Genomic DNA, 12,995 nt, shown 5'->3' with positions numbered 1-12,995 from the left:
CATCTAACCCTATAGATTAACTTAAAAGTTTCCGAACTCTGGTCTTGGAGTATTTTAGTGTTTTCCCTCCTCCCAAAACACGTGATTCAACATATTAACATCTTTTCCTGAGTTAAAGGGGTACATTAGAGCAGGGACAATACAAAAGTGTGCAGGGCAGCTGCACTTAGTAATGACTTCATTCATGTTAGTAACTCACAGGAATAGGCAGGCAAGGCAGAAATATACCTCAGTCTACAGCACCATCATATCAAACTGTTTGCATGCTGTTTTGCACACTGTTTTTTTGCTCTTTGCACATGCTGTCTATTTCAGTTGTTTGCTGTTTTGCACAATCTCATGTAACTGCTGCTATAATACTGTGTTCATTCCAGTATTTCTGCACACGCAATATTGTTTGCAGTGGTTGGTGCTGTTTCTGTTAATTGTCTTTTGTGTTGTCTTTTGTTTATTGTCTTTTATTTTTTGTTTGCACTGTCTTTTGTCCTGCACTGTCTTGTTTGCCTTGTCCTGCACTGTCTTGTATGTCTTGTCCTGCACTGTTTGCACCAGGTTGCACAGATGCACTTTATGTATCTAGAACTAATTTACTAAGTCCTTATAGCTCTGTCTTTGTTTTATGTATCACCCTGATCCTGTAGAAACGTTGTCTCATTTCACTGTGAGAAATGAGACAAAAAGCTTCTTGAATTGACTTGATTTGAGATGGGACAAAAGATTCTAGGTGGCAGTGCTACCTGCTAAGCCACACACACACACACACACACACACACACACACACACACACACACACACACACACACACACACACACACACACACACACACACACACACACACACACACACACACACACACACACACACACACACACACACACACACACACACGCGCGAACAATTTAGAACAGTAGCATTTAGGGGTTAGGGTGGATGAAAACTAAACTAGGAACCCCAGGGTAAACCGACATGACATGACACAAAATGCTAAGGATCTAACTGGTGCTGTAGCTTTGACTGATGCTGTAGCTTTGAGGTGGCAATGTTACCTGCTGTACCACTGGGCAGCATTTTTACTAGAATAAAGAAATTAGATCAGTCCACACGAATAACTAGAGAACTTAAAGTGTGGACTGGCTAAGTTGCCCCTAGGTGTGAATGAATGTGCATGCAGTTGTGTGTGGAAAGTGTAAATAGAGAAATCTCTTACCTTATGTCCAGTGTTGTAAAGATAGGCTCATGTTTGTGCAATATCTAAATTAGTAGCCTGACATATATACTACAAATGCAAATTTGCTTTTCTCTGTTTCATCGGTTCTTATACCAGCATTAAATCACCATGCTATGTCTCATGGTCTACGTCAAAAGACATGCCGGTAGTCATATTCTCCAGTCTAAAGTGAATCATTTTGTGTTTAATAAAAATCACAGATCACACAAATTTAAATCACTCAGTCAATGCAGCGTGACTGTTTAACAGTACTAAAGCTCATACTTTACCTATTTATCACCATATATATTTAAAGTCATATATAAAAATGTGTTCAGGCCATGCTACTGTACATACTCAGATCTTTCTAGGGTTGGTGAATGTTTGTCCACTAATGTGTTTATGTCAGTTAATAAGGATTAGAGTTCTCTGAAGCTAGGTCAGTCTTACGAGCATCTGCAGCATGGCAGTGTGGGATTACCGTTACTTAGTCCACACACATGCTGGTACACTGCTCACATGTCACATATGAGGCCAAAGACAGGTGAGTTATTGCTTGAGGATTGATTTTATATATAGCTTTTATATGATATGCTTTGTATGTATTTTGAATTGATAATTGATATCCAGTGTTTGAAATAGAATATTCTAGTAAATAAAAATAATATAAAACTATAAAATAATAATTCGTTCAGTGCCAGCAAAACCTGTGAATATTTGTATGTTGCATGTGTCTTGCTATTCCTAAAACAAAGCATTTCTTGTCTTCTGTATAGCTATTTATTCCTTAGCAATGCTGAACACTAGTTATTACTACTACTGCTTAGATGTAAGCATACATCCAATTACATGTAGGTTCCTATCAACTTGCCTCAGTTAACCTGTAGTTTAGTTTGCTCACTAGCAGTGTATGGTCTCTGTCCACTCTCTGTCCTCTCTCTGTATACCCTATACGTTATGACCTCGCTGATTCCAGTGCCAAAGCCCTCATATTCCCAGGCCAGGGAAACCCTGGTAAAGGCTATTCCCCCAAAGGTCATCTGCTTGCTGGCCTGTGGGGGAAGAGATTGCCGTTATGAGGGGCCAGTGTGCTGGAGACCAAGCCAACAGGCTATTAAGGGCCTCTTCTCTAGTTGGTGAGACTCTGCTATTATCTCTCTCTCTCTCTCCCTCTCTCTCTCTCTCTCTCTCTCTCTCTCTCTCTCTCTCTCTCTCTCTCTCTCTCTCTCTCTCTCTCTCTCTCTTTCTCTCTCTCTATCTCTCTCTCTCTCTCTCTCTCTCTCTCTCTCTCTCTCTCTCTCTCATATTGTATGCTGGGTTAAATTGATCATGAAACACAAAATGTGGGGTTTAATTTTAAATATGGATAAACTTTCATTGTTTTGTGGATCTATTTTTTTTTTTTCATTTTTAAAAATATTTTTTAGATCACCAAACATTTATTTAAGTACTTATTTTGTTTGTTTTAAGGATGACTGATGACATTGTTGCTATGGCAAGGCCATCTACCAACCTCATTAAGGCATACAACATAATAGATCAGTTTAAAAAGTAAGTGTTGGAACCCATTGATTGCTATAATTGATTTGTCACTATAACAAGATTGATTTTGATAATGATAGTATAGTATCAGAATATCTAATAAATAAACAATAGTATTGTATTAATAGTAAAATAATATTATAAAGAAAAATATTTTCACCATCTGTAATTAACTGTACTGTATATCACACAGTATCTATCTGTTTTTTATGTTACTTATGACCAGGAACATAAGCTTGCAAAATTTCTGAAAACTTTTGACATGTATGTTTTAGTTACATGAATGTGATCCCAGGACCTGAAAACAGAATATTTTTGAAGTTCTTTCCCTCTCTGGGGTGCTTTAAACATTTATCTATAATTTAGGTCATGGTGAAAGTCTGTTTTTCACACCAGCTTCCAAGTTAAAAAAGAAAAGGAAAAGAAAAAAAGAAAAATTGTACAAATAACCAACCAGCTTTATAAGGGACATCACAAGGAAAATCTGACTTATCAATAGGTATAATTCAAATGTATTATATTGTTAAGTTGTTTAAATATATTATTTTTAATTGGAGTACTTTATTCATGAATATTAAATTCAGTTGTAAATTGTCTGACACAAGGTAGTATTGAATAAATGCTTTGACCAGATGATAGTTTGTTTAATACTAATGCAAGCTAAAGAGTCTGTTTACTGCTTTTTTGGATTAAAGTATTCTTTTAGTATTAAAAGGATACGTAATGACATGTCTGTGTGCATGAGTGCCTATGTGTGTCTACAGGTTGAACATTAAATCCATCATTAATATGCAGCTACCAGGCGAACATGCTCACTGCGGTCCTGACCTGGAGCCTGACAGCGGCTTCACATATTCACCTCAGATCTTCATGGAGAATCAGAGTCAGTCTTTCATACACACACTTGGAACTGATTAAAACATAAATGTTCAGTGGTGCACTAGTTTATGTTGCCTCCTACTTGTTCAGTTTACTTCTATAACTTTGGCATGGCTGATTTTGGAGTGTCGCCTTTGGATGGGATTCTCAATGCAGTGAAGGTTTTGGCCTTCTCTGTGCAGGAGGGTAAAGTAGCTGTACACTGTCACGCTGGACTAGGCAGGACAGGCAAGCCTTAAGATTACATATTAAGCTCAAACATGTCACATCATGTCCTTTTAAATAAACCTGATTACCCATAACATACCGATGATTATATACACTATGATTTTTGCATTACAGGAGTGCTGATTGCATGTTACTTGATCTACACATTAAGGATCAGTGCTAATGAGGCTGTGCACTATGTACGGATAAAGAGGCCTTCCTCTATTCAGACACGTGCCCAGCTCAACCTGGTGTTTGACTTTGCAAGGCTCATCCGCTCCCAGCTGGTGCAGTACCCGATGCTGAACATATGCCATGGTGCCCCATTTAGTATGAGGCAGTATCTTCAGCGCCAGGCCTTGCTCTTACATGGAGAAGAGGCCCGATCTCTTGCACACACACCAAAGATCTTGCATTTTCTCTGCAGCCTGCTGACATCCCTCGCCCAGGGAACATCCAGTTCTCCAGAATTTTTTCAGGAACTTGAGAAGAAAGCAGCCATTTTGGTTCTTCAGCAGGCTGTGAGGAATATTTTGGTTCTGCAGCGATATTTACCTGTCCTGGTGGATGGGGAGGATTCTTGCGAGTCCGTCTCTTCCTGGGACGAGCCTTTTGGATTTTTAGAAAGGAAAAGAGAAATGCTTTTGTTCAAGCGCAGTTACAGTGAATCAGACCTCAGCAAAATTTCTCTGAACCACGTAAGAACAAAATATATTTGTATTTCCCAACAGCATTGTTTAAATTTAAAATAAATCATTGATTTTCCAGTTTAATTAATTTTCTTATATTGTTCTAGGCTCTAATTTTAAATCCTTCTATCATTTTTTCCAGGATATTAAATTTATTCACTGCTCCACACTGTTTGGGAATGGTGGTAAAGTCAGTAATGGAATTGTGAGTCATATAAGAAAGGAGGAATCAACAAATCCTTCTTTCACTGTCTTGATAAATAAGACTTACTGTGCAGCAGACAGACAGACACACATCCCACCATTAAATCATCACCTTTGTAAGCCTAGTACTGGCAAGAGGGCAATGTGCATAATGAAAACATCTCAGGGTTTCCCAAAATTCAGCTCCAATATAGAGGTGAGCTCTATAAAATGTTCTGCAAACATAGTTTAGTGGAACTGTTCATTTTCTATTTTCTAAACGACCCAATGAATGTAGGTCTTCATTCTTTATTATACAATGATGTTGGATATTTTGTTTTGTTTTGGTTTTGTACACGAAGCTCTGTAAAAATTACAAGTATGGAAAAGCATTATTAACATCGAAAGCTGTTGCTAAAGCAATGGCACAAAAGGAACCCACAGACTGCAAAATCCAGGAAAGAGCTGCACAATTACAGGTTAGAGTCTTTCCCCCCCCAAAAAAGTGGCAAAGCTGCATAGTTCTTTCTTTAAACTCATTTTGAATAAATATATTGCAAAAAAAAAAAACACAAACATACGCTGATATATTTGATTTTCTTCAGTTGAGATTTTGCATTTTTTATCATTGCAATACATAATTATATCAGTAAAATAAATAGCTAATCTTTTGTTCATCTCTAGAACATATTAGGCATTTTACGTACCTTGAGCTATGCTTTTGATTATTACAGTAGTTCCTAGTGGTTTAGTATGTACTCATTATACCGTTCTAAGTTTTCTAATAACTACTGAACATGTGTGTGAGGCGTTTTCTATAGTGTCTGTACTTCTCACAATCCCACAGGAGGAACTGAACATCAGTGCTTATGGATGGGCCACACTGGCCATGGAGACCGAACCAAAAGTTCTAAGTACTCTGATGTGGATCTGGTTAGAAAAACTAAAGGTGAGGAACCAGTTGGCTATTCATGAACATTATTAGCACACAAACAGTACTTGTACTGTATCAGCACTGATGTAAAAGTAAGGAATAAAACATGACATGGTGTGCTGCTGTTGGAAGATGGGCTGGAATGACATTGAAGTGTTTTATTCCTCTTACACAACAGCGATTTGGCAATGATCATGTTTAATTTATTAGTATATAAATGCATAAATACAAATTTATTATTTATTATTTTTAATGGTTTATAGTTTCAGCACATTTAAAGGTAGTTTCTGTTGTCACTCTCTCTCTCTCTCTCTCTCTCTCTCTCTCTCTCTCTCTCTCTCTCAGACACACACACACACACACACACACACACACACACACACACACACACACACACACACACACACACACACACACATCACCAGCCTTTCACAAGTGTTTCCTCATCAGGTTAAAATTCTACAGACATTCCCAATCGAAAAAAAAATTATTGATCATTATGCACTGCCACCTGAGACTGCTTCCTAAATGCTAAACATCTCCTTCACCAGATCAATATTATATATTTTTCTTTCTTAAACAAAAATCCTTTAAGAGATTTTTTATTCAGTTTGTATTATTATCCATATTTTTATACAGAGTATCTGTAAAACATGTCCATGTGAATCAGTTGCATTTGTCATTTCACCGGTGCTGTGGTATAAAACAAGTTGTCACTGTTATGGTTTACAATATAGCGTTGTGTGTGTTAACAGGATCCTGTGCTGAGTGCAGATGACATAAGTAAACTAACAAGTACACCTGGCCCAAATCCCCTAAAAATGCTGCACAAGGTGACCTACATAAGATGAAAACATACTTTATTTAATACTTTATCTGATTGTATGATACTATATTGCCGATTTAACAGCTAACCTGAGTAATGTAGTAAACAGCAAACCTACCTCTCTCTCTCTCTCTCTATCTCTCTCTCTCTCTCTCTCTCTCTCTCTCTCTCTCTCTCTCTCTCTCTCTCTCTCTCTCTCTCCCTCTCTTTCTGTGTGTGTATCTGTGTGTGTATATTTGTGTCACATGTGTATGCATGCTTTAGTCTCAGCGTAGCACTCTGTGTTGTTTGCTGAGCTGTGTGTCCCAGGTCACGTCTCACTGTCCACACTTTGAAAACGCAATCCTGCAGAAGCTTATCAAGGCACTGACCAGGGTAACAGTCTGTGTGTTAATCCATTTGTGTGTTCGTATAGGTAAACTCTCCTTATTATGCATGTGTGGGTTAGTGTCTCTTTTTGTCTGCATGCATCTTATGAAACATGAACATAATTTTTTTTAATCTAACGCATGAATGGAAGGTAAAGAAAAGAATGACGAGAAATATATTTATAAAAAAAATATGATTTTAAAAATGTATTTCAACTTTCAAAAATGTTTTATATGTACTGTCTGTGTTTCTTTGTAACAGTACCTTACAGAAGAAACAGAGAGCTACAACACATTGATGAAGGTGTTTAGAACCATAGTAAGAGATATGCAAAGTCTCTCACGCTTCTACATGGCTACAGGGACAACGTCGGCAATCGGGAAAAAATCTTAAAAGTGCTGTAACCAAATGGACAAAAAAATAAATAAATCTATTAACAATATGCTGTTTTTTTTTCCATGTGAACTCTAAAATATAGAACATTTATAGCAGGTCAGTTTCTTGAAACCTGGCAAGAAAATTACACAATTAGATGTTGGCCAAAATGCCATGAACTATACACTCTCAAAAAAAAAAAAACTACATGGGTTGTACATATATGATATAAACTAGCTAATTGACTACTTGATCTTTGTATGCTGGTGCATTCACGAGAAGGTAATTGACACAAGACTGTATTACAGTAGGCAGCAAATTATCCCTAGCCTTAATAATAATAATAATAATAATAATAATAATAATAATAATAATAATAATACATTTTATTTTAGGGCACCTTTCAAAATCTCATGGTTACCTTACAAAAATACATACAAATAGACCACAGAATAATAAAAGTTAAAATAATAAAAAAATAATAATATATACAGTATATCAAATATATAATATATATGATGTAATTATATATAAAGTCGAGGAAGCTTTAGCTTTAGTTTAGTTTAACTTTAAGTGAACCAGTGTTATTGTATCAAATGATAGAGACTTCGCTCTAGAGAAGGGCATCTGCCAAATGCTGTAAAAGTAAATATAAAATATAAAATAAAGTAATAAAAAAAAAGAAAATAATAGACAAGTTCAAATATAAAATGCATTTCTAAACATGTGAATTTGGTGTCTGGATTTAAAGCTTGTTAGCGAGTTTATACCTCTGATGTCAGCAGGGAGACTGACTAAAGGCTGAATTATATAGAATTATATATGAATTAATAGAATTATAAGTCTAATTCCTTAGAATCTATATAATAAATGGATTGAAAATGACAAGTCAAGTTTGGTCTGTGCAAGTATGTAAGAAGATTGAAATATTTGTAACAAGAGTTGACCAAAGTGTTAGAGTATGTAGTTAAGATCATATGAATCCAAGTGAATAGCATACAGTATCTGACCATGAGGCTTTTCACAAAGCGTCCATCATAACACGTCTCTAAGGTGACGGGTTGTCATAGCGACAGTGAAGTACACAGATTCAGAATCACAAGCGTTTATACGTGATTCTGCTCTTGCACGCGCGTCCGTCCCTGCGTCGTCCGCTCGAGACTCCGGTGCGATCATTAAAAAAAAATCTTCTTTCTCTTCGGTTTAAAAAAAAGAAATCGATCACAGCGTGAGTTTTTATTCTGTCCAAGTAAACTGATACTAGCATAAAAATAGACTTAAACTAGCATAAAATTGTTTAACAGAGTCGTTAAACAAACCCTGTCCTTTAAATCTATATAACCTTTATATATAAGTCTGTCTTTAATATATATTAGAATTATTTGTAATTATAGACTTGTTTGTGTTTAGAAGCGATTGGAGGACATAAAAACTTTGCATTGCATTTCAGGTCTGTAAACTCATCAGGTTATGGATGTGATTATGCAATTATGATTTAATCATGCAATTATGATGTAATCATGCAATTATGACGTAATCACGCAAGTATGACGTAATTGCATAGGTGTTCATTTGGACGTGTAAAAATAGATTTGATTCTGATTCTGATTCTGATTCTGAAACCTCCTCCATGGCTTCACAACCCTGTTGCTATGACACACACGGTCACATTCACCAGCTCTCTTCTATTCCAATTCTTTTCAGTCTTATTGATTTATTTAAATTCACTTTTTACTTTTGTCCTGAAGCCAGGATTGGTGCATGTTTTTATTCTAACTATAGTGTTAATTGCAGAGCTGAATTCATTTAGAATACCTGTCTGATTTGCTGGTCTTCTGCAGAGTAAGGCATGGATGATTCTGAAGGGTGGGTTGGTTCCTGGAGGCCTCACAAGCCAAGAGGACCAATTGCTGCACTGTATAGCGGCCCCGGGCCTAAGTACGCCCTCCCGGGGGTTACAGGTAAATGACAGAGCAATCAAAATCTACACTGCCAGAAAGAACAATACATAAGTGTGTAGTTCAGCTTTCCTAGCATTACCATGTATGAGTGTGAGTCAAATAAATGAATTAAAAGCGTGGCATAAATGAAACAAATAATACGTTCATTTTTTTCCGAAAAACAAACAAACAAAAAACTTGTATTAATTAAATGTTGTATTAAATATTACATTTGTTGTATTAAAAATAATTTACCTACTAAATATACGGCAGGTGTTTGCTGGGCTGTCACCACCCCAGTGACAAGGAATTGTACACTTTAAATGCCTTTTTTTTTTTTGAGTACATTCAATTCACTTCAGTTCAAGTTTATTTGTATAGCGCTTTTTACAATGGGCTCCGTCTCAAAGCAGCTTTACAGAACATAAACATAGACTGAATATTATTCCTGTATGTGCTTTTTGCTGTTCAGGTCAAAATGACCATGACCCACGGAAATGGAAGGCTCCTGCATACAGTTTTGGAATACCTTATAGGTACAACAGAGAAAGTGGCACACCTGGACCCTCCTATCTCATACCCTCTAATATCACTCGAACTGGACGTGATGGCAACCCTGCATATTCAATATATAGTCGACCAAAAGACGTTAAGCTCTTCCAGAGCCCAGGACCAGGTTGGAACATAGACATAAACATACTTCCATAAAATATGCTGTACTGTTTTAGAATCTCTCTCTCTCTCTCTCTCTCTCTCTCTCTCTCTCTCTCTCTCTCTCTCTCTCTCTCTCTCTCTCTCTCTCTCTCTCTCTCTCTCTCTCTCTCTCTCAATTTATGCAGGGACCTATCGCCCAGAAAAAGCAGAGGTGTCATGCTTTTATTCCGCCCCCTCATACTCACTGTCTGCTAGAACCGATTTGTTCCACAAGGACCAAACACCAGGTACTGTATGCGCTACACCTCTGTACCCAGGTGCATTTTTTTTACAGTATTCTGTACCATGCACTGATTCTGTTTTTCCTCCACATAGGGCCTGCTACATATACACTTCCCCCAGTGCTGGGGCCAGGTTCAGTGTGTAAAAGATCTGCTCCAAGCATCTCTCTCAGTGGCCGGAGCAGAATTGGTAGCTTCCATGAAGACCTGAAGAAGGTAAGAATCACATGAAAAAAAAAAAAACACATAACAGAAATAAAGACATCTATGATTTTATTTTTCATGTGGTTTTTTTTATTTCTTATTTAATTTTATTTAGACTCCAGGTCCTGCGTCATACAGAGTTGTTGACCCAGACATATACAGATCAAAATCCCCGCAGTATAGCCTTATAGGACGCAGCAGCTTGCCTGGTGATGCAATCCAGAACCCAGGACCTGGAACTTACTATCCAGAGAAGGTAGATTACAGTTTTGTTTATCTTGACAGAGGTCTATTGATATAATTATTAATGCAGCTTCACACTTCACACACAACAATTATAAAATATCCTTAAACTGACACATTCACTGTTTATATGTGTATATATATTGCAGGTGGCCACCACAAGATACAAAGCCCCCAGCTTTTCCTTTGGTATCCGTCACTCTGACTACATTGCCCCAATGATTTTGGACGAAGACGGTGATTAATCATCACCTCAATCTTGTCTTTTTATGAAGACTATTGAACAGCAACGACTCACTAACGAAAACTAAACTCTAAAACACTTCAAATAAACCATGTTTAATCTTCTAAACCAAGTTTAATTTGAAGATTCTCATTGTGGTCAGCTTAGGTTTTTTGAGAGCAGTCTAGAGTAAAGCTCTAATCTGATGATTTGCATCTTTTTAATCAAAACTAACAGTATGATCCACTTGTTCAATATGAGCAGAAATGTGTCCTGTACTAACATTGCTGGTCAGTAACATCGCACATAGCATCTTTTTTTTTTTTTTTTTAACCAAGTGGCTTTCAATTACTTAAAAGTACAAACTGTTTTATTGGATTAGTGACGAAGCAATGGTGTTGCATAAATCATTTAATTTCCTAACGATATATGTATTACAAATTAATTGTATGCATTTAAATTCTTGCTGGAGGAAAGAAGTACATTCAACTCAGAGATAATATCATGGCTGCTGGGAATCAATGACCTTGGAAGAAAAAACAACAAAAACCTGAAATGGTTATTTATTATTAACAAATGTTTTCATCAGTTGTATGCAGTGTGTTAAAATGAATGCTTAATTCCACTGAACGACAATTACATAGGCAAAGTTGGAGGTAAATAACAGGTTATTTTAACGAGACTTCCTTCTCCAACACAGTGAACATATGAATGAATCATAAGGTGCATTAGACAAACAAAAATAAAATTCCTGACATTATTGCCAAATTTCCGACTATGAAAAAGAGGTACTCTGCATTAGGTGAGAGAAACAGTTGTAAAATGTTTAATACGATACTAATTTGCTTCTCTTGTTTTGCATCCTGCTACTAAGCAGAACACAAGTAAACATAACTAAATATGTTTTGTGAACTTTCAGGGTAAATAAGGACTCACACTGTTGTGAAACCTGGTCCTGCATGGCAGTTTATTGTGATTAGTGAGTTACTAGCCCCCTCTTGTGGAGAACCTTCAGCTTGTATAGACAAATCTGTGTGTGAATTTCTTGTTAATTCAGGTGGTAGATTAGTTACTCACAATTACCCCAGCTGTGACTGTGAATGAGTATTTGTACATGGTCACTGTAATCCTAACCCCGTCCAGAATAACCCTGACTGAAGATTTCTGAATGAAAGCACGAACCTTTGAGATCCTGATGAATAAACAGCAAAACAAAGCCAGATAATTCCGTACAGTAGACAGTGTGTACTTTAAAGTCATGCTGAGCACACTGACAAAGACAGACATATTAGTCACGCTTGTCTGACAGGAGATCTAATGTTTCATTTATCTTCTGCTTTGTTGTATTGATAGAACGACTGATACAAGACAATGTCCTTAAGCATGTATTGGCAATGCAGGGTGTGTCACAGACACTAAAAGAGCAGACTCTGTACCTCAGAGCACACGTATTTTTCAATCGATTATTTGTGACATTATTTGGGACATTATGCATTTAATAGTCATCATCTGACCTGCATTTAATATATGTGAGTTTTGAGCCTGCTGTTCTGAGATAGAATTTTCCGTTGTAGAGGAATGTCCCTTAGCAAGTCTTGCAGGGCCATGTGTAGTTAAGAACTATCTGTAAATGAAAGAGGCTAATTGTGTGACTAAGGGTTATATAAATCTAATCTGAGTAATAACAAATTGCCGCTGTGAAAATGTTTATAAGGCCGTGGAGATGCTGGATCATCTACTGCATAGCAACAGTTGCAAGATTAACTTTTGACTTTTAGGTTGTAACATATAAAATCACCCTAATGTTTAGTAATCATGTGTAGTCAGGTGTAGTAATTTTATCACAGGTAAGGAAGTTTCAGTCAGGTAAAAAGAGTACACCCTTGCATGTGATAAAATCGATAATCACACATCCTCATGGATTATTACTTTATTACTGTATGTGATAACTTGAACTTGCACATTTCTTAAATCAGTTATTAGCTACACGATTGTCCCTGACATTTCTATTCGATTTAACGATTTCTATTCTATTCTATTTATTGATTTATTGTCATCTATACAAGTTTGTACAAAATTGAAATATTCAAAAAGTGTTAGAAAACTTGGGCCAGCATGATGCAACATATCTGGTAAGGATTACAGGCCTTGATCAAGGACCAATCAGTGGGCAAGCTGCCCATAAAGGGATGTGAACATTCAGCACATTATTGTTTAGCTTGAGTTAAGACGTCGTGT

At 36.7% G+C, this 12,995-nt stretch overlaps 2 protein-coding genes across 5 annotated transcripts; both read left to right on the top strand.

Annotated features, from left to right (window-relative positions):
* The first annotated feature begins 612 nt into the window (after positions 1-612).
* zgc:77752 (uncharacterized protein LOC393862 homolog) lies at positions 613-7,279 on the top strand. Its single transcript, XM_047822559.1, has 11 exons — positions 613-2,344; positions 2,679-2,759; positions 3,515-3,633; positions 3,720-3,857; positions 3,972-4,534; positions 4,668-4,925; positions 5,071-5,187; positions 5,556-5,657; positions 6,398-6,475; positions 6,733-6,843; positions 7,099-7,279. The coding sequence occupies exons 1-11, from the start codon at positions 2,166-2,168 to the stop codon at positions 7,228-7,230; spliced, it is 1,878 nt and encodes a 625-aa protein (XP_047678515.1). The 5' UTR covers positions 613-2,165; the 3' UTR covers positions 7,231-7,279.
* Positions 7,280-8,280: 1,001 nt separating this feature from the next.
* odf3b (outer dense fiber of sperm tails 3B) lies at positions 8,281-10,890 on the top strand. Of its 4 annotated transcripts, none has more exons than XM_027161323.2 (8): positions 8,311-8,440; positions 8,623-8,662; positions 9,054-9,173; positions 9,625-9,828; positions 9,992-10,093; positions 10,182-10,303; positions 10,407-10,547; positions 10,684-10,890. In XM_027161323.2, exons 3-8 carry the CDS (start codon positions 9,062-9,064, stop codon positions 10,777-10,779), a joined length of 777 nt encoding a protein of 258 aa, XP_027017124.1. In that variant the 5' UTR covers positions 8,311-8,440; positions 8,623-8,662; positions 9,054-9,061; the 3' UTR covers positions 10,780-10,890. The 4 variants fall into 4 exon arrangements, with proteins under 4 accessions (XP_027017123.1, XP_027017124.1, XP_027017125.1 ...); XM_027161324.2 differs by having other exon boundaries at positions 8,332-8,440; positions 8,626-8,662; XM_027161322.2 differs by lacking the exon at positions 8,623-8,662 and having other exon boundaries at positions 8,281-8,440.
* Positions 10,891-12,995: the final 2,105 nt, after the last annotated feature.

The sequence above is a fragment of the Tachysurus fulvidraco genome, chromosome 13 (genome assembly GCF_022655615.1).
Source record: "Tachysurus fulvidraco isolate hzauxx_2018 chromosome 13, HZAU_PFXX_2.0, whole genome shotgun sequence".
NCBI classification, from domain to species: domain Eukaryota; kingdom Metazoa; phylum Chordata; class Actinopteri; order Siluriformes; family Bagridae; genus Tachysurus; species Tachysurus fulvidraco.
The sequence above is the reverse complement of the archived record's forward strand: the minus strand, read 5'-3'. Positions and strand labels throughout refer to the sequence as shown.

Bases quoted from the DNA above. Each gene is read 5' to 3' on its own strand.
- zgc:77752 (XM_047822559.1), top strand. From the start codon at position 2,166: ATGACCTCGCTGATTCCAGTGCCAAAGCCCTCATATTCCCAGGCCAGG. The intron at 3,634-3,719 runs GTCAGTCTTTCA...CTACTTGTTCAG, and splicing joins GATCTTCATGGAGAATCAGA to TTTACTTCTATAACTTTGGC. The intron at 4,926-5,070 runs GTGAGCTCTATA...TTGTACACGAAG, and splicing joins AATTCAGCTCCAATATAGAG to CTCTGTAAAAATTACAAGTA.
- odf3b (XM_027161322.2), top strand. From the start codon at position 9,062: ATGGATGATTCTGAAGGGTGGGTTGGTTCCTGGAGGCCTCACAAGCCA. The intron at 9,174-9,624 runs GTAAATGACAGA...TTTGCTGTTCAG, and splicing joins CGCCCTCCCGGGGGTTACAG to GTCAAAATGACCATGACCCA. The intron at 10,094-10,181 runs GTACTGTATGCG...TCCTCCACATAG, and splicing joins CCACAAGGACCAAACACCAG to GGCCTGCTACATATACACTT.